Source organism: Pelophylax lessonae (genome assembly GCF_965119305.1).
Source record: "Pelophylax lessonae genome assembly, chromosome: 6".
Lineage (NCBI taxonomy): Eukaryota > Metazoa > Chordata > Amphibia > Anura > Ranidae > Pelophylax > Pelophylax lessonae.
In genome coordinates, this window is record NC_138773.1 from 240,430,243 (window position 1) to 240,451,597 (window position 21,355).

A 21,355-nucleotide genomic window follows, 5' to 3' on the forward strand; every position below is an offset into this window, starting at 1 on the left:
AAATTTTTATGCAATTTTTTATATATTTATTGCTTTTGTTCCATTCTCCTTAAATAGGTCCTCCTTCAATTGAGCTTAAAGAATTTTTGGAAGTTGAAGAAGGAACAGATATCAACATTCTGGCCAAGATTAAGGGTTGCCCATTCCCCACACTGAAGTGGTATAAAGCACCTCCAAACAAGCCAGATGACAAACTACCAGTGCAGTATGACCAGCATGTTAACAAAGTTGTTGGCGAACATGACTGCACATTGGTAATTCATCAGTCTCGTAGAAAAGATACAGCCTTATACACTCTGACAGCTGAGAACAATCTGGGTGCTGATTCCAAGGAAATGCGATTGAATGTACTTGGTAATTACAGACATTTATGTTTTTTATTAGTATTTTTTTTTTGGCACAAATTTTAATAGTTGACTATTTATTTAATGCTAATTCAAAATGTGTGATGCCCTGTATGCTTCGGCAACCAACCAGAAATATGTTTTCAACGTTTTACTATAAACTAATTAAATTGGGTTTCTAAAAAAAATTGTTGACAAATATGCTCATTTAACCTTTTTACTAAATCCAGTTCTTAGGGTTTAAAAAAATTAATTTCAAACACTCTTTTTTCCTGCTTCTAACAGGACGTCCTGGACCACCAGAAGGACCAATCAAATTTGAAGCAATAACAGCAGAAAACATGACGTTGGCTTGGCTTCCACCAAAAGATGATGGAGGATCTAAGATTACAAATTATGTTATTGAAAAGAGAGAAGCAAATCGTAAACTTTGGTCCCCTGTAACTAAAGAAGCTAAGGAATGCATCTACACAATACCAAAACTTGTTGAGGGTCATGAATATGTGTTCCGTATTATGGCACAGAACAAGTATGGTGTTGGTCTTCCACTTGACAGCGAGCCTGAAATCGCAAGAAACCTGTATTGTAAGTGTATTATTATTTGGGCATTTTATGCAAAAATGTATTTTAATAAAAACAATACCAATCATGGTTAGAGAAATATTTGTCCTATGGACTACAGTGGTCTTCAAATAAATTAAGTGTTTACACTCATAAAACATGTAAAAAAGAGATTTTTTACTGAATTTAAAATATTAAAAATGCCAATTACACAGTTATAAATGGTACGTGCTTAATAAATATGTAACTATTGAGAATCTGTAGTGACATGTACACATATTAACACACACACACACACACATACATACAGTAGGTTGAACTGGATGGGCCTTTGTCTTTATTCAGTCTTACAAACTATGTAACATGCAGTCAAACCAAATCTATCTATATCCTTTAAGTATACCACAAAGTAATATTCATCTACACACTCAATGAAACAATAATTCATTTACAATGAGTGAATTTGGAATTATAATGGCTGAATGCATTATTCAGTCAATGATCAATTGCACATGCTACATATAGAGCACATGCAGCTAGCTGCTGCTGTCCTCTTCTTCTACCCAGCTTTGTTTCCTCTAAAGCCAGACTTCAATGGGAATAGGAACTCCCTTAGCATTTAAAAAAAGTAATCCTGAATCTGACAAAAATGCTGTTAACCCTTACATATCTACATGTGATAATTATGTTTCCATAACATACTTATTCTGTGTATTTATAGCTGTTCCAGGACAATGTGAAAAGCCATCAGTCAGCAGTGTTACACGAGATTCTATGACTGTCAACTGGGAAGAGCCTGAATATGATGGTGGCTCACCTGTGACAGGCTACTGGCTGGAACTTAAAGAGACTACAGGAAAGAGATGGAAGAGAGTAAATCGTGATCCAATCAAGATTATGACATTGGGTGTTTCTTACAAAGTTACAGGACTCATTGAAGGATGTGATTATCAATATCGTGTGCTGGCTATGAATGCAGCTGGAGTTGGACCTCCAAGCCTGCCATCTGATCCTGCAACTGCAAGAGACCCAATTTGTGAGTGCATTCAGCCTTGGCAGATATCTAACTATTGTTTGTTTTTCCAAAACAAAAAAAAAAAATGATATATATATTCATACATGTGTACGTGTATATTTTTTATAGCTCCACCCGGACCACCAATTCCAAAAGTTACTGATTGGACAAAGTCTACTGCTGATCTAGAATGGGTTCCACCCTCTAAAGACGGTGGATCTCCAGTTACAGGATATTTTGTGGAGTACAAGGAAGAAGGAAAGGAGGAGTGGGAAAAGGTTGGTAAAGACAGCATTAAAAAAAATGAAACAAATTTAAGTGGTTCTAAAGACCTACCTAAAAGGAAAAAAGAGGTTTATACTTACCTGTTCGGTGCACTGGTATTGCACAGAGTGGCCTCCCCTCTTCCGGGGTCCCCCGCTGGCACTCTCTGCTCCGCCTCCTCTGTGTCTGTTTCTATAGCAAGCTAGTCGCTGTGGGGGCAGACGTGAAGGCTTTTTGTGTACATAGACACACCCAGGGTGGCTTTGCCCCACCCCCTGTTCGTTCCTCACTAGAATTGATTGACAGCAGCAGGAGGAAATGGCTCTCATTGCTATCAATTTGCCCTGCGAGACCAGGAAGGGAGAGAGCAGTGCTGCTACGGATAGGCACAGGGCTGTATTGAAACAGGTAAGTATTAGGGGGGGGGGGTGAAGCAAACAGGTAGTGAAAGGTTTTTTTCATCTTAATGCAGGTAATGCATTAGGGTGAAAAACCTTGTGACTTTAAAACCACTTTAAAATATAACTATGGCAATATATGGCCATGTGTGGCTGCATGAGGGTATTTCTTGTTTTGTGTTCTTTAGAGATCACTCACATCATTATCTCAATTACCTGACATTTACATTTTTCTAGGCCAAAGATAAAGAAATCAGAGGAACCAAGTTTGTTGTACCTGGACTAAAAGAAGGAAGCTTCTATAGGTTCAGAGTAAGAGCTGTTAATGCTGCTGGTGTTGGGGAACCAGGTGATGTCACAGATGTTATTGAAGCCAAAGACAGAACAGGTACCTAACTTACAGGCCTACAGTACCTATATGTATTTTTAATTACTATACTTTTTAAAACTATAATCAATATGTAATATCAGCCCCTTAGTGAAATTACCAGTAAACTGCTTCTCTTTCATGTCTACAGTTCTACCTGACATTCAGTTGGATGCCAATGTAAAAGACAGAATTGTTGTCCATGCTGGTGGAGTAATCCGAATCATAGCTTATGTTTCTGGAAAGCCAGCTCCAGAAATCTCATGGAACAGAGATGAAAGACCTTTGCCCCCAGAGGCTACTATTGAAACAACAGCTATCAGTTCATCTTTGGTCATTAAAAAATGCCTGAGGAGTCACCAAGGCATGTATACTCTAGTTGCCAAGAATGCTGGTGGTGAAAGAAGAAAGACCATCATTGTTGATGTATTAGGTAAGCAGTAGTTAAAAAAGTTATGTTTGTGTTACAATTTGTACATTATTTATAGTAAACAGCATTATAATATCACACCTAAACATTTTTGTTTTTGTTTATATGATATAACTTTTTAGAAATGTATCTACATTTACTGGAGAAATATTTCAATAAAGTGAAGTGAAATATATCATTGAACTTCTTTCATCATTTGCAGATGTTCCTGGACCAGTAAGCCAGCCATTCCAGACTGAAAATCTAACAAATGACTCTTGTAAGCTGACATGGTTCTCTCCTGAGGATGACGGTGGCTCAGCAATAACTAATTATATCATTGAGAAACGGGAAGTAGATCGCAGAGGATGGACTCCTGTGACATGCACTGTAACAAGGCAAAATGCAGTAGTGCAAGGACTTATAGAAGGCGTGGCTTACTTCTTCCGTATTGCACCAGAAAATATTATTGGCATGGGTCCATTTGTTGAGACACCACGAGAAATTGTTATAAAAGAACCAATATGTAAGTTAGCAAGGCCATATATATATATATATATATATATATATATATATATATATATATATATATATACAGTAGATATATATTTTTTTATTATTATTATTTCTGCTGTTATCCTAAAATGTAACATGGTGTTTCCTTTTGTATAAAGCTGTGCCTGAACGTCCTGAAGATCTTCAAGTAACTGCAGTTACAAAAGATTCAATAAGCCTAAGCTGGAATCCACCCAAATACAATGGTGGATCTGATATCACAATGTATATACTGGAGTGCCGCCTTATTGGCAAAGACAAGTTCTATAGAGCCACAAAAGAAAAGCTGCTAGGTAGGAAATATATCCATGATGGATTGAAGGAAGGTGACACATATGAATACCGTGTCAGTGCTGTCAACATTGTTGGACAAGGCAAACCGTCCTTCTGCACTAAGCCAATTACTTGCAAAGATGAACTAGGTATGTATTCTGGGTTCCTTGCAGCTCACTTTATTTTAAAAATAGTTTTAGATTTTTTTAAATAAACATTTATTTTTCTTTTGTTACCAGCTCCACCAGCAATTGAGCTTGATTTCAGAGATAAACTGATTGTAAGAGTTGGAGAGGCATTTGCAATGACTGGTCGGTACTCAGGCAAACCAGCTCCTAAGGTTTCTTGGTTCAAAGATGAAATAACAGTTAAGGAAGATGACCGCACAAAGATCAAGACCACTCCAAATACACTGTGCTTGGGAATACTTAAATCTGTACGGGAGGATTCAGGCAAATACTGGGTGACTGTTGAAAATAGCACTGGAGCAAGAAAAGGACTGTGTGAAGTGACTGTTGTTGGTAAGGATAACACATTAATTAATATGTAATGGACATTAAAGAATTATGAAGAATTTACCAGTTATTCATGAGTTATTGTTCCACCAAATGTTAAATGCTTTCTCGTTTCTACTCTTTGTTTTGAATAGATCGTCCACAACCACCAGTTGGCCCTGTAATTTTTGATGAGGTTCATAAAGACCATATGGTTGTTTCATGGAAGCCTCCTCTTGATGATGGTGGTAGTGCAATAACCAACTATATCATTGAGAAGAGAGACACAAACAGAGATCTCTGGATGCCTGTAACCTCAGCAACCATCAAAACTACCGTCAAGGTTCCCAAACTGATTGAAGGAAGGGAATACATCATTCGCATCTGTGCAGAAAATACATATGGTATCAGTGATCCCCTATTGTCAGATGAAATGAAGGCCAAAGATCGCTTTAGTATGTTATCATTTTCACTGTTAAAATTCACATCTATGTACTGATATAATACCGTTTTACTTAAATTAATTTTTATTCTGTGTAGGAGTTCCAGAGGCACCCGAGCAACCACTTGTCAAGGAAGTTACGAAAGATTCTGCTCTAGTCTTATGGAACCGACCCCGTGATGGTGGAAAACCTATATTTGCCTATATTGTGGAAAAGAAGGAAACTATGGCCAACAGGTGGACAAAAGTGTCAAGAGAGCCTATTTATCCAGATACACAATTCAGGGTACCAGAGCTTCTGGAGGGATGTGAATATGAATTCAGAGTATCAGCAGAGAATGAAGTTGGTGTTGGTGATCCAAGTCCACCATCCAAACCAGTGTTTGCCAATGATCCAATAGGTATGAGAATAATTATATGATTTCAACCAACCAAATTATACTTTGCATTTCTAAAATTTTCTTTGGAAATGTTTAGGTGTCACATGTTTTCAGCTTTTTACACTCTAGTTCACATCTACTTACACCAAAAACAATGAATGATTAAGAACTATTTTTGAAGTTGTTTTAAATACTTTTTTTCAATTTAAAATATGCCTATGTATTTTACAATGTTTTATATCTGGTTAAACAATTTCATGTAAAATTAAAATGTAAAATGAATCATTTAAAAATTTTCATTTTACTTTTTAGTGAAACCTAGCCCTCCAGTAAACCCAGAAGCCATTGACAAGACCAAAAATTCAGTTGATTTGTCCTGGCACCCTCCAAGACACAATGGTGGAGGCAAGATAATTGGTTACCTTGTTGAATACCAAAAGGTTGGTGAAGAAGAATGGAAGAAGTCTAACCATGCCCCTGATGGCTGTCCTGATACAAAACATAAAGTAGTGGGACTCACAGAAGGTGACACATACAAATTTAGAATCAAAGCAGTGAATTCTGCTGGAGAATCTGAACCTGCTTATGTCCGAGACCCAGTGCAAGTTAAAGACAGACTTGGTGAGATCTCAATTTCAATAAAACACCTAGCTGTTAAATTTTCAATAGTGCTTAAAAAATATTGACAAATACATGTTAATTACAGAACCTCCTGAGTTGATGATTGATGCTAACATGGCACGAGAACAACTAGTTAAAGCTGGAAACACTATTGCACTCAGTGCTGTAATCAAAGGAATGCCTTTCCCCAAAGTCACCTGGAAGAAAGCTGACAAAGAAGTGCCTACAAAAGCTGATATTGTGGTCACACCTGTTGGAAGCAAGCTGGAAATCCGCAACTGTGTCAAAGAAGATGCAGGCGTTTATTCTCTCACAGTAGAAAATGAAGCAGGTTCTAAGACCGTTGAAGTAAAGGTTATTGTACTTGGTAAGATACAATGATGTTACGTCTTATTTGAGATAAATAAAGTAATAAATGATGAGTATTAACTAAGTTTATGTTTTATATTTCAGACAAACCTGATCCACCAAGGAATCTACAAGTAGGTGAAATTAGGAAAGATTCTTGCTATCTTACCTGGAAAGAGCCCGAGGACAATGGTGGCTCTGTTATTACCAATTATATTGTTGAAAAGCGTGATGTTGCCAATCCTCGTTGGGTGCCTATTTCAACTACATCTAAGAAACACAGTATTTTGGCCAAACACCTGATGGAAGGCACACAGTATTTATTCAGAGTTGCTGCAGAAAACCAATATGGACGAAGCTCTTACACTGAAACACCAAAACCAATAAAGGCCATTGATCCAATTTGTAAGCATTGTTTTGAATTTTTCTTGTTAAAAATTAAAATATTTCACTAGAAATAGAGATTTTGCCAATATTACAAACATTTCTATCTATTATTTAGATCCACCAGGACCACCAAAGAACCTTCATCATGTAGATGTAGACAAGACTGAGGTATCTCTTGCTTGGAATTATCCAGACCGTGATGGTGGTTCTGAGATCACTGGATTTGTAGTTGACTATCAGGAAGATGGAGCAGAGGACTGGACCAACTTCAAGACCGTCTCTATTCCGGAATGTGTAGTCACTGGTCTGACCCATGGAAAGATATACAAATTCCGTGTAAGAGCTGAAAATATTGCAGGATTGAGCCGGCCAGACACAACTGTACCAATAGAGTGTCAAGAAAAACTGGGTACCGTAATTATCATCATTATTCATATTATAAAAATGTGCAATTGCAATGTTGAACACAATTTAATTTTATATCTTTAATTTCAGCTGCTCCAACGATTGAAGTTGATGTTAAGTTAATTGAAGGCCTTGTAGTCAAAGCTGGTACAACTGTAAGACTTCCTGCCATTATTAGAGGAATCCCCATTCCAACTGCAAAATGGGTGACCGACAGTACTGAAATCAAATCTGAAGGCAACTACAAAATTGACACTGACAGTTTTTCGACTGTGCTTACCATTAGCGAATGTACAAGAAAAGATACAGGAGAATACCTGCTGACAGTATCAAATGTTGCCGGAAGCAAGACAGTAGCTCTGCATCTAACAGTTTTGGATGTCCCTGGACCACCAACAGGTCCATTAAATATCCTGGAGGTTACACCGGAATACATGGTTATCTCCTGGAGGCCACCAAAGGATGATGGTGGAAGTGCAGTAATGAACTACATTGTGGAAAAATGTGAAGGCAAGAAAGAAACATGGGGAATAGTTAGCTCTGGAAGCACTCAAACTAAAGCAAAGGTTCCACGACTCCATAAGGGTTATGAATATACTTTCCGCGTCAGTGCTGAAAATAAGATGGGTATTGGTAAACCTCTAGAGTCAAAACCAACCGTTGCCAAACATATGTTTGACCCACCATCTCCCCCAGGAAAGCCTGTGGTTTCTGACATCACTGAAAATGCTGCAACAGTCTCATGGACCATTCCTAAATCTGATGGTGGCAGTCCAATTAGTGGTTATATTGTTGAAAGAAAGGAAGTGTCTGGTAAATGGATCAGAGTAAACAAGACTCCAGTGCTCGATCTTAAGTTCCGTGCCACTGGTCTATATGAAGGCAACACCTATGAATTTAGAGTTTTTGCTGAAAATATTGCTGGACTAAGTAAACCATCTCCAATATCTGATCCAATAAAAGCTTCTCGCCCTATAACTCCACCAGGTCCACCTATAAATCCCAAACTTAAAGACAAGAGCAGAGAAACTGTTGACTTGGTATGGACAAAACCAACTAGAGATGGAGGCAGCCCCATTTTAGGATATGTTGTGGAGTGCCAAAAATCAGGATCAGCCCAGTGGAACAGAATTAACACAGATGAACTAATCAAACAATGTGCTTTCAGAGTTCCAGGTCTGATTGAAGGGAATGAATATAGATTCCGTATAAAAGCAGCAAATATAGTAGGTGAAGGTGAACCTAGAGAACTTCCAGAATCTGTTATTGCCAAAGACATTCTTCACCCACCTGAAGTTGATCTTGACTTGATCTGTCGTGACTTATTGACTGTAAGAGTTGGCCAAACAATCAACATTACTGCTCGTGTCAAGGGCAGACCTGACCCAGATATTACATGGTCTAAGGATAGCAGAGTAGTCACTAAAGACAATAGGACTGAAATATTTCAAGATTTCCCTCCAGTTGGCTTGCAGATAAAACCAGCAACAAGGGCAGATCATGGCAAATATACAATTGTAGCGAAAAACAGCAGTGGCCAAGCCCAGGGTGCGGTTATTGTCAATGTACTTGACAGACCTGGACCTTGTCAGAACCTTAAGATAAGCTATGTTACCAAAGATTCTTGCATGGTTGCCTGGGAAAACCCACAAGATAATGGTGGTTCTGAGATAACAAACTATATTGTAGAATACCGTGAACCAACTCAAAGAGGATGGTATGTCATCTCTTCTGATCTTACAAAGAGGTTGATAAAAGCATCTCTTATTGAAAATCACGAATATTTCTTCAGAGTCTGTGCAGAAAACAAGATTGGTCCTGGTCCTGTTACAGAAACTAAGACACCTATTCTGGCCATCAATCCTGTTGAAAAACCTGGCGAACCGGAGAACCTTCACATTGCTGAAGTAGGCAAGACATTTGTTTTCCTGAAATGGAGACGACCAGATTATGATGGTGGCAGTCCCAATCTATCATATCATGTTGAAAGAAAACTGAAAGATTCTGATGAATGGGAAAGAGTACATAAAGGAAGTATCAAAGAGACTTCTTACCTTATAGATAGATGTAGTGAAAACCAATTATACCAATTTAGAGTTCAGACCAAGAATGAAGGAGGTGAAAGCAACTGGGTAAAGACAGCTGAAGTTTTAGTGAAGGAGGAATTATTGAAACCTGCACTAGATTTGAAATTAACTGGAATCCTAGTTGTGAAAGCAGGAGAAACAATTAGAATTGAAGCTGGAGTAAGAGGAAAACCACAGCCAGAAATTGCTTGGGCAAAAGACAAAGATACCACAGATATTACAAAATCCCCTAGGCTGAAAGTTGAAAATGGAACAGATTACACCAAATTTATCCTTGAGAAATCTAGGCGATCCGACAGTGGGAAGTTTGTTGTCACAGCCACAAACCCTGCTGGAAGCTTTACAGCACATGCTTCTGTAAATGTTCTTGATGTGCCAGGCGAAGTAAGAAATCTGAAAGTTTCAGATGTATCAATTGACAGATGTAAACTCAGCTGGGATCCACCAGAAGATGATGGTGGGTGTGAAATACAAAACTATATTTTGGAGAAATGTGAGAGCAAGCGAATGGTTTGGTCTACATATTCTTCTTCCGTGATTCTCACTCATGCACATGTCACTAGGCTGATAGAAGGAAATGAATATATCTTTAGAGTACGTGCGGAAAATAAATTGGGTACTGGTCCACCCTCAGAAACAAAACCAATTGTTGCTAAAACAAAATACAATAGGCCTGGACCTCCTGAGACTCCAGAGGTCACCAAAGTAAGTAAAGAAGAAATGACAGTTGTTTGGAACCCACCAGAATATGATGGTGGCAAGTCTATCACTGGATATATTCTAGAAAAGAAAGAAAAGAGATCAATGAGATGGGTTGCTGTAACTAAGAGTTCCATCCCAGAAAGACGTCTAAAAGTCACAAACCTTATCCCATATCATGAATACCAATTCCGTGTAAAAGCAGAAAATGAAATCGGTCTGGGAGATCCAAGTGGACCATCAAGACCTGTTGTTGCAAAAGACCCAATAGGTAATTTGTCGTTTAATTTTATAGATTGTTTTATTCACTCTTTTTTTTTTCTTAAGCAAGTTTAAAGGTGCTTATCACTGTTGTTTATTTTTCAGAACCTCCTGGTCCTCCAACAAATCTAAAGGTGGCTGATAGTACCAAGACCTCCATTACTCTGGGATGGGGAAAACCTGTCTATGATGGTGGTGCTCCAATCATTGGATATGTTGTAGAAATAAGGCCTAAAACTGAAGTTAAGGACAAGGATCCAGAGGCTGGGTGGAAGAGACTGAATGTTGCTGCTCAGTTGATCCACACACAGTTTACTGCCACCACCCTTAAAGAAAAGGAAGAATATGAGTTTAGAGTTTCTGCACAGAACCAAATTGGCATTGGAAGGCCTGCTGAACTCAAAGAGGCTGTATCACCTAAAGAAATACTTGGTATATATTGTTTTCTCTAAATCATTGCAAATGTATTATGTGTATTGTAGAATAATATTAATTGTAATTGTTGTCCTTTTCCCAGAATCTCCTGAAATTGAACTGGATGCCAGTATGAGAAAGTTGGTCACTGTTAGAGCAGGTTGTCCTATCAGACTGTTTGCAATGGTGAGAGGAAGACCATCACCTAAAGTTACATGGAGGAGAATGGGTATTGATAATGTTGTCAGGAAAGGACAAGTTGACCTTCTTGATACCATGGCTTTCTTAGTAATCCAAAACTCTACACGTGATGATTCAGGCAAATATTCTTTGTCACTTGTCAATGCTGCTGGAGAAAAAGCAGTGTTCGTCAATGTCAGAGTACTTGGTAAGTAAATCAATTAAAACAATAAATAAATACACTTGTTTTGGTGCATTGGTGTGATGGGTGTTTTCTTTTTGGTCAACAGACACTCCTGGACCTGTGGCTGACTTCACAGTCTCAGATGTCACAAAGATGTCATGTCAGCTCTCATGGGTACCTCCAGAAAATGATGGTGGAAGTCATGTTACACACTACATCTTAGAAAAGCGTGAAGTTGACAGAAAAACATGGGCAACAGTGGTGGCAGACTGGAAGAAGACTAGTTTTAAGGTTGCCAATCTTGTACCTGGAACTGAATACTTCTTCAGAGTAACAGCTGTCAATGAATATGGCTCTGGTGTTCCAAGAGACACTCCTAAAGGTGTACTTGCAACAGATCCATTAAGTAAGTACTACAAATGTAGTATTCATTCTCTCTATATTACAATTAAAATTACAGTTTTTCACTGATTTTGGTGATTTAAATCACATAACAATGTCTTACTCGGTGACTCCGGCAATAAATTCTCTGCTATTGACATAATAAGTCTGCACATTTGTCACAGCAACATTACTTAAGGTCCTTTTAACCTAGCTGTTAAATGTATGATATAATAATATATAAATATACAGTATATATATATATATATATTTATATATATATATATATATATATATATATATATATATATATATATATATATATATATATATATATATATACACACACTGTATAAATACAGGTGCATCTCATAGAATCAGAATACCATCATAAAGTTAATTTATTTCAGTAATTCAATCAAAGAAATGAAAATCATATATTTTATATGGATGCGTTATACATTTCAAGTATTTCTTTCTTTTAATTTTGATGAATATGGCTCACAGCTAGTGAAAACCCAAAATTCAGTATCTCAGAAAAATATAATATTACATAAGACCAATAAAAAAAAAGTATTTTTATTACAGAAATGTTGGCTTACTGAAAAGTATGTCCATGTACAGTATAGTATGCACTCAATATTTGGCAAGTGCTCCTTTTGCATTAATTACTGCATCAATGCGGCGTGGCAAGGAGGCGATCAATGCTGATGTGTTATGGAAGCCCAGGTTGCTTTGATATTGGCCTTCACTTCGTCTGCATTGTTTAGGTCTGGTGTCTCTCATCTTCTTCTTGACAATACCCCACAGATTCTTTAGGGGGTTTAGGTAAGGCGAGTTTGCTGGCCAATCAAGCGGAGTGATACCATGATCATTAAACCAGGTATTGGTACTTTTGGCAGTGTGGACCAAGTCCTGCTGGAAAATGAAAACAGCATCGCCATAAAGCTGGCCAGCAGAGGGAAGCATAAAGTGCTCTAGAATTTCCTGGTAGATGGCTGCGCTGACTTTGGACTTGATAAAACACTGTGGACCAACACTAGCAGATGACATGGCTCCCCAAATCATCACTGACTGTGGAAACTTTACACTGGACCTCATGCAACTTGGATGCTGTGTCTCTCCACTCTTCCACCAGTATCTGGGACCTCGATTTCAGAATGAAATGCAACATTTTCCACAGTCTGTGATGATTTGGAGAGCCATGTCATCTGGTGTTGGTCCACTGTGTTTTATCAAGTCCAAAGTCAGCACAGTCCTCTACCAGAAAATTCTAGAGCACTGCATGTTTCCCTCTGCTGACCAGCTTTATGGAGATGCTGATTTCACTTTCCAGCTGGACTTGGCACCTGCCCACAATGCCAAAAGTACCAATACCTGGCCTAAGGTTAATCATGACACTCTGCTTGATTGGCCAGCAAACTGGCCTAAACTAAACCCCATAAAGAATCTGTGGGGTATTGTCAAGAGGAAGATGACAGACACCAGGCCCAACAATGCAGATGAGCTGATGGCTGCTATCAAAGGAACCTGGGCTTCCATAACAGCTCAGCAGTGCCACAGTCTGATTGCCTCCCTGCCATGCCACACTGATACAGTAATTTATGCAAAAGCAGCCCCAACCAAGTATTGAGTGCATACTATACTGTACATGGACATACTTTCCAGTAAGCCAACATTTCTGTAATAAAAATACTTTTTTTTTTTTGTCTTATATAATATTGTAATTTTCTGAGATACTGAATATCGAGTTTTCACTAGCTGTAAGCCATAATCATCATATCTAAACGAAAGAAATGCTTGAAATATATCACTCTGTAATGCATCTATATAAAATATATGAATTTCACTTTTTTAAATGAATTACTGAAATAAATTAACTTTTTGATGATATTCTACTTTTATGAGATACAACTGTATATACAGATATATATATATATATATATATATATATATATATATATATATATTATTCAACCACAGGCGTGAGAACTGTGACTCCAAATTAATAATTAGCTCAAAAGAACTTGTAGTTTGAGTTACCTAAGGATCTCAAAAGATACAAAAAGCCAGCAGAATATTCAGCTTTTCAAGTGCAACAAAAAAGAAATCACGTTTGCACCAACTAACACTTTAAGGGCTCTTTCACACGGTCCGCTCCTTAGGCGGATCCGTGTTGCTCAGCAGGGATCGATCCGCGATCCCCGCTGAGCCGGGCGGATGACAGCTCCGTCTCCGCTTGCAGAGCGGAGAGGGAGGTGTCTCAGCCCCCGCTGCCCTCTATGGGGGATCGGATGAGAGCCGCTTGTCCGCTCTCATCAGATCCGATCCGCTCCGATTACTGAACGGTTTCAAGCACAGAATCGGATGCGGATGGCAGCGGGTGTCAGCGGAGGTGTCTCCGCTGACACCCGCTGCCCCATAGACCTGCATGGAGGATCCGATCAGATCCGCCTAAAAAACTGACAGGCGGATCTGATCGGATCGCCCGTGTGAAAGAGCCCTAAGTGAACTTGAAGGGATTTTCTGGGACCCCCCCCCCCCCTAACTGCGCACATTTGTATCTAACCACTTTTAACCCATAACATGCCCCCCTCCAAAATATGTTTGCCTATTGGCTTATTCTTTGGTCACCGGTGATGGTAAGAGGACCTGTTTTAATCCCTGTACACATGGCTGAGTGCCGGCCAACATCGGCTGGTTCAATAAAAACCGACCGACATTCGGCCCGTGTGTATGCCAGTCTGACAGAACCTGGCTATTTGGCTGGCTTCTGTCGGACGTGCATGCTGGAAAACCAGCAGCCAACTGACTCCTGATCAGCGCTCTTAGTCAATGGCTGAGAGTGCTGACCGGAGTGTTCTGGCGGGGGGAACGGGGTCAGAACACAATAGCTCAGCGGGGAAGATCGCTGTACTAATGTCACATCGTTAGAACAGTGGCTCTGACTGGAGCTGACAATTTTTTGTTGTTCAAACCTGCTCGGTTGAATGAAAAAAAATGAATAGTGTGTACCAGGTTTTACAGAACGGGGTGTTAGTGAAAGGTCCACTGTGAAGTTGAACAGATTTAGAGTACAAAGGATTGATTTATTAACTGTTAAGCAAATAGTTTTTTGCACAGCAGAACAAATCAGCATAAGAGCCAAAGGATGGGATCAAATCAGCCTGAATCAATGTAATTCCAGGTTCTGACAAACTAATTCAAACTCCTCACTGCTTCTGTTTAAGTTGATCATATTAATATTGTTTAGGAACCCAAGAGAATAATTTATGTTATTAATGCATCCCTGTATTCCTATTTGCATCAACATTTTACCTGTTTAATTAAACAGGTGAGCCAGATCCACCTAAGAAGCTTGATGTTACAGAAATCACAAAGAACAGTGCCACATTGGCTTGGCTTCCACCCCTGCGTGACGGCGGTGCCAAGATTGATGGCTACATCATTAGCTACCAAGTGGAAGGACAACCTGAGAACAACTGGACCCAATATTCTGTTGTAAAAGACTTAAATATTGTGGTTGTTGGACTTAAAGAAGGCACAAAATACAAGTTCAGGGTGGCAGCCAGAAACTCTGTTGGTGTGAGCTTGCCAAGAGAAGCTGAAGGAATGTTTGAGATTAAAGAACAGCTTTGTAAGTTATATGTTCCACATAATTTACCATTTTAATTCTACCATTTGCATGCATCTTTAACCACTTTAGCTCCGCAAGTTTTACCCCCCTATGACCAGGCCATATTTCGTGATACGACACTGCATTACTTTAACTGACAATTGCGCAGTTATGCGACGCTGTACGCAAAAAAAAAAAAAAGATTTCCTTTTTTGTTTTGATGGTATTTGATCATCTCTGTGGTTTTTATTTTTTGCACTATAAACAAAAAAAGACTGACAAGTTTGAAAAAAAAAAAAATTTTTTTAATTTTCTGTTATAAAACATTTTTTTTTTTTTTTTTTTTAGTAATGGCAGTGATTAGTGACTTATAGCGGGACTGCAAAATTGCGATGGAAAAACAGACACTAAATTACACTTTTGACACTTTTTTGGAGATCAGTGACACTAAAAATAATGCACTGTAACTGTACCAATGCCACTGGCAGGAAAGGGGTGAACAACAGGGGCAATCAAAGGGTAAAATGAATTCCCTGGGAGTGCTTTCTAACTCTGTGGGGGGACGCTTTAACTGTGGGAAGACAGAGATCTGTGTTCCTGCTCAGCGGAAACACAAAATCTCTGTGTTCCCTTGTCACAGAACTGCGGTCTGCATTGTTTACATAGGCAAACTGCCATTCTGCCTCTGTCGGGAATGATCGGAACGATCGGAAAGATCGGAGGGTCCCAGCAGATATCGGGTCCTGCTGGACTCGCTCATTGGTTCCTACTGTGATTTCGCACAGCGGAGTCGCCGCCCGGCAGTATATGTACGTGGGGTGGTCGGCAAGAGGTTAAAGGATAAGTTCACCTTTGTCAAATGTTACACCCGTATTTGCATGTAACGTGTTCAGCATCATCTACCACCTCCCCCCCCAATCTCTCCCTTCTCTGTGACAGCGCACAAGGGACCTTCTCCCCACACCCTCTGTCACAATTTAAAAATAATATGGGTGTGCAGGGCTCCTGGTGAGTGCTCTCATAGTTCATCAATCTTCCTGGACTTCTGTAACTGCCTGCCCGTATCGGAGGTACAGGCAGACAGATATACCGACAATCTGCAAAAGCCCGACATTGCACCGGTGATCTGTTGATCGTGGGTGCAATGCTTTACAGGCTCCTAAGAAAATAAATAAGAAATGCACATTTTTTACTTGCAAAACATGTGCATTTATTATTTTTATTAAAGGTGAACTTAGTCTTTATAGTAAAAATTTTAGGCTGAATAATTATTCATTCAGGTTATGTAGAAATCTGCCTAATGTATGTGTGTATTTATTTATTTATAGTGCCACCTAAGATCCTAATGCCTGATCATATCAGCATCAAAGCAGGACAGAAATTAAGAATTGAAGCCCATGTTTATGGAAAACCAGCACCTGTCTCCACATGGATGAAAGCAGATATTGATGTTGTTCTATCGAGTCGTTTGGCTGTACACAAAGGACAGAATTCCACTGTGCTTATAATAAAAGATGTGACAAGGAAAGACAGTGGATATTACTCACTATCTGCACAAAACAGCTCTGGTGTTGCCACTCAAAAGATCCGTGTAGTTGTTATGGGTATGTATGAGTTTATTTAGGCCTGATATTTTTCACTGGAATCAGATACAAAAGAGATCACTAATATGTTATTGGTTTGCTACAGACATTCCAGGTCCACCAGAACCACCATTTGAGTTTTCTGAGATAGATTATGATGGCTGCACACTTTCATGGCACTTGCCTCTTGAAGATGGTGGTAGTAACATTACCAACTACGTGGTTGAAAAGTGTGATGTAAGCAGGGGAGACTGGATCACAGCTGTTTCATCAGTTACCAAAACTTCTTGCCGTGTCGGAAAACTTATCCCAGGACAAGAGTACATCTTCAGGGTCCGTGCTGAGAACCGCTTTGGATTATCAGAGGCAATTACATCTGATCGGGTTGTTGCTAATTTTCCATTTGGTATGTAAACAAACCAAATTTTACTATTGCATTGAAAGCACCAGCTTGTCTTGAAATAGTTACCATTTTTAAGCAGAAACATGGTTCTAAAGCCTAAACATTTTTTTTAACCTCAATGAATTCCTTGCAATGTATCCCCCCTCACCCCTCCTATTACTTACCTGAGCCCTCATTCAATCCAGCACTGTGCCCATCTGCAGCTCTTCTCTACCCTTGCTCCCTAGTCTCACTGGCTTTGCTGAGGGACCAATGGCTCCTGCTGCTGGTAATCATGCCAGTGATGAGGAGTGGGGGTGGGGCCAAGCCCCGCTGTCTGTGTCAATAGATGCAGGTAGCGAGCCTGCACGAGTGCCTCTGTAGAAAGCGGCTTCCTATGGGGGTACTCACTCGCCGGGGAGGAGGAGCCAGGATTGGCAGCAGGTGACCTCAGAAGAGGAGGTTTGGAGCCACACAATGGAATTACAAAGAGCAGGTAAGTATAAACCTGTTATTTTCTTTTCTTTTTTTTTTATTAATTTACAATCACTCTAACCCAAATTAAAAAACGAATTTAAGCTATGCATTGTAATATATCCAAGACATGGCATAATAATGAAAGTTTGCAGTTATTGAACTTTTGTGACATTCTTTATTGCCCTTAGTATGTTGCCTAATGTCTACATGCTTCACAAAGGAACAAAACATCCTTTCATGTTTGATTATATTAAAATGCTAATTAATGTGAAGCAGGTGGACTTAAAATTAAATATAAAGTATTATTTTGTTATTATTTCAGATGTTCCCAGCGAACCAAAGAATGCCCGTGTTACCAAGGTTAATAAAGACTGCATATTTGTAGCATGGGATAGACCGGATAATGATGGAGGAAGCCCCATTACAGGTTATGCTATCGAGCGGAAAGAAAGAAATAGCCTTCTGTGGGTCAAGGCCAATGACACTGCAGTGCGCTCAACAGAATATCCATGCATTGGCATGATTGAAGGCTTAGAGTATACTTTCAGAATCTCTGCACTAAACAGAGCTGGATCAAGCAAACCAAGCAAACCTACTGAGTATGTCACTGCAAGAACACCAGTTGGTATGTATAACATGTATTGCAAGACAATGTTATCCTCACCAATCTGCCCATTTTATTTTAAATACTGTATCTTAAAAATAATTTTAATTTACAGATCCACCTGGAAAACCTGAAGTTATTGATATAACAAGGAGCACTGTGTCCCTTGTATGGACAAGACCAAAGCACGATGGTGGAAGTAAAATTGCTGGCTACATTGTGGAAGCATGCAAACTTCCTAGTGAAAAGTGGGTGAAGTGCAACACTACTGCTTCTCAAGTCCCAACAGAAGAATTTACTGTTACTGACTTGGAGGAGAATGAGAAATACCAGTTCAGAGTAATTGCGAAGACTGCCATAAACATCAGCAGGCCATCTGAACCATCGGATCCAGTTGTCATTCATGCAGAAAATGGTATTACTCCATTTACATTTTTATAAGAGAAAGCAAACAAATGTGGCTCTTACTGGAGTAAAGTATATTGCATAAGACAAGCATATCACTTATATCATCTTTATAATATTCTCTAGCTAAAACATGAATAAACTATCAAAAGTTAACACAGCATAAAACTGTTATAATCAAGTATTTCAAAACTGTTCAAATCAAATCCAGAAAAAAAAGTAATTTAGAGTATTCTGATTTTCACTCTTTAATTGTTTAATTTTCAGTTCCACCCAAGATCGACCTCAGTATACAGATGAAATCCCTGATTACTGTCAAAGCAGGAGCAAATGTATGTCTTGATGCTCAAGTATTTGGTAAGCCAATGCCAACAGCCATCTGGAAAAAGGACGGGGAAGTTGTAAAACCTGCTGAAGGTATTAAAATATCATCCAAGAGAAATCTTTTCCTGCTGGAATTGTTCTGTGTTAACCGCAAAGAAACAGGAGAATATACAATTGTGGCTGAAAATGCCAGTGGCTCAAAATCTGCAACTATCAAGCTCAAAGTCCTAGGTAGGTTCATGATACTAGTTGTAACTTTCACACTATATTTTAAAAACATTAATTTTACTCACACACTGCACACGTTGTTCATGGCTGCAGTTCAGAGGAGATCTATTCTGTGCATGCCAGCTAGGGCATGCCAAATTTGGCACTGCACAATGTGGGTGGGGGTCATTGTCCTCTATATTACACATCATTATCCCTGTGTGGCGGACCTGCTGTGAATATGGGCAGTGATGCTGCTACAGAAGGAACCCCTCTGTGACAGCACTGCATTCCCTGCCAATCAGCCATTAAGGGAGGGTAATGTGTACTAGAGGGAGAGCAATTGTAATGGCAGGCTCTAATATAGCTCTTTTGGCTTCATATATAAAATGTCATATATGATGTCTACAAAATGTCAAGACTTTTCTATGTTCATTTTCTTTAGACAAACCTGGACCTCCTGCTTCTGTTAAGATAAACCATATGTATACTGATCGGGCCATGCTTAGCTGGGAGCCTCCACTTGAAGATGGCGGTTCTGATATTACAAACTATGTCATTGACAAGCGTGAAACAAGTCGTCCTAACTGGGCGCAAGTGACTGCTAATGTGCCAATCACCAGTTGCAGCGTTGAGAAGTTGATTGAAGGACACGAGTATCAGTTCCGCATTTCTGCTGAAAACAAATATGGTGTTGGAGATCCTATCCTAACTGAGTCTGTGATTGCTAAGAACCCATATGGTAAGACATATATTACTGTATAACATTAAATGTGTTTTGAGGTTTTCAACAGCAGAGAAACTCAAACTTTACATTTTCATTTGTAGTTTAAATTTATTAAGTTAAATAAAGTTCCCTTTTCTTTTATTATTCTCTCATTTTAATTTAACATTTTTGTATTCTCCTTCACAGATGCACCTGGACAGTGTGATCCACCAGTAATAAGTAACATTACAAAGGATCACATGACTGTAAGCTGGAAAGCACCAGCTGAGGATGGTGGATCTCCAATAACTGGATATATGCTTGAAAAGCGTGACACAAAGTCGTTCAATTGGACCAAGGTGACCAGGAAACCTGTTATTGAAAGAACAGTAAAAGCAACAGGACTTCAAGAAGGTACTGAATACGAATACAGGGTGACAGCCTTGAACAAAGCCGGACCAGGAAAACCTAGCAACTCCTCGAAGGCAGTAATTGCTATTGATCCTCAGTGTAAGTTGTGACATCCAGTGGATAAAATCCAAATTAAGATTTTTTTTTGGAAGACAGTCTTTTAAATGTTTGTACATATTTTATAGATCCACCTGGACCACCTGCTTTCCCCAAGGTTGTTGACACAACTCGCAGCAGTATAAGCCTGTCCTGGAGTAAACCTGCTTATGATGGTGGCAGCCCCATAATTGGGTATCTGGTTGAAGTTAAACGAGCAGATACAGATAACTGGGTGCGATGCAACTTACCCAAAAACCTGCAGGACACCCACTACACTGTTACTGGCCTGATGGAAAGCACTGATTATCAGTTCCGTGTCTCGGCAGTGAATAAAATTGGTTACAGTGATCCCAGTCAAGTTCCAGACAAACATACTGCTAAAGACATTTTAAGTAAGTAAATTTTTTTATTTAGAATTTACTTTATTTTCCTACTGTTAGCATGAATATAATGTCATTGTTTTTTCTTTAATCAAAAAACAGTTGCACCTGAAGGAGAGCTTGATGCTGAACTGAGGAAAGCTCTTGTGCTCCGTGCTGGTGTTACAATGAGGATCTATGTACCTGTTAGAGGGCGCCCATCTCCAAAGATATCATGGTCTAAACTGAATGCAAACATTAAAGAGAGGCAGGGACTTGATATCAAGACTACAGATTTTGACACCTTCCTGCGTTGTGAAAATGTCAACAAATATGATGCTGGCAAATATATCTTGACACTGGAAAACAGCAGTGGTGTGAAGTCATATACTATTGTTGTCAAAGTGCTTGGTGAGTAAATGATAATTACTGTTAAATTAATGTTTTAGACTTAGGAGGTATGTGGGCACAAAGTAAGAAAAAGGTGTTTCTTAGAGAACAACATTGGGGACAAAAAACACATCCAAGTGCCTGCTTTGTCCACATTTAAAACGTTTTCCTGGATTTCCATTAGTCCTACCAAGCCTTTCTCAATTAGGGTGCCGTCGCAGGTCGTCAGGGATCCTGTGGCATCCTGGCACAGAAAGGCATTCGAATTCAACTGAGCTTCCGCTCTTCTGCCAAACATTAGTACATTGGGAGCTCAGTCAGCA

At 39.2% G+C, this 21,355-nt stretch overlaps 1 protein-coding gene across 1 annotated transcript in view; it reads left to right on the top strand.

The window, feature by feature from the left end:
* LOC309558726 (titin-like) overlaps positions 1–21,355 on the top strand; it is a 320,308-nt gene that overhangs the window by 237,948 nt on the left and 61,005 nt on the right. Inside the window, exons 214-242 of the mRNA XM_082261775.1 lie at positions 58–354; positions 630–929; positions 1,627–1,941; positions 2,050–2,198; positions 2,820–2,970; positions 3,101–3,382; positions 3,582–3,884; positions 4,033–4,335; positions 4,426–4,707; positions 4,836–5,135; positions 5,221–5,523; positions 5,815–6,123; positions 6,209–6,490; positions 6,577–6,876; positions 6,974–7,267; positions 7,354–10,320; positions 10,416–10,742; positions 10,828–11,112; positions 11,195–11,494; positions 14,804–15,106; positions 16,414–16,689; positions 16,775–17,074; positions 17,850–18,152; positions 18,247–18,546; positions 18,804–19,091; positions 19,513–19,809; positions 19,981–20,283; positions 20,370–20,675; positions 20,766–21,053. Of these exons, the coding sequence (XP_082117901.1) occupies positions 58–354; positions 630–929; positions 1,627–1,941; positions 2,050–2,198; positions 2,820–2,970; positions 3,101–3,382; positions 3,582–3,884; positions 4,033–4,335; positions 4,426–4,707; positions 4,836–5,135; positions 5,221–5,523; positions 5,815–6,123; positions 6,209–6,490; positions 6,577–6,876; positions 6,974–7,267; positions 7,354–10,320; positions 10,416–10,742; positions 10,828–11,112; positions 11,195–11,494; positions 14,804–15,106; positions 16,414–16,689; positions 16,775–17,074; positions 17,850–18,152; positions 18,247–18,546; positions 18,804–19,091; positions 19,513–19,809; positions 19,981–20,283; positions 20,370–20,675; positions 20,766–21,053 (11,013 nt within the window). The remainder of the gene's footprint in view (positions 1–57; positions 355–629; positions 930–1,626; positions 1,942–2,049; positions 2,199–2,819; positions 2,971–3,100; positions 3,383–3,581; positions 3,885–4,032; positions 4,336–4,425; positions 4,708–4,835; positions 5,136–5,220; positions 5,524–5,814; positions 6,124–6,208; positions 6,491–6,576; positions 6,877–6,973; positions 7,268–7,353; positions 10,321–10,415; positions 10,743–10,827; positions 11,113–11,194; positions 11,495–14,803; positions 15,107–16,413; positions 16,690–16,774; positions 17,075–17,849; positions 18,153–18,246; positions 18,547–18,803; positions 19,092–19,512; positions 19,810–19,980; positions 20,284–20,369; positions 20,676–20,765; positions 21,054–21,355) is intronic.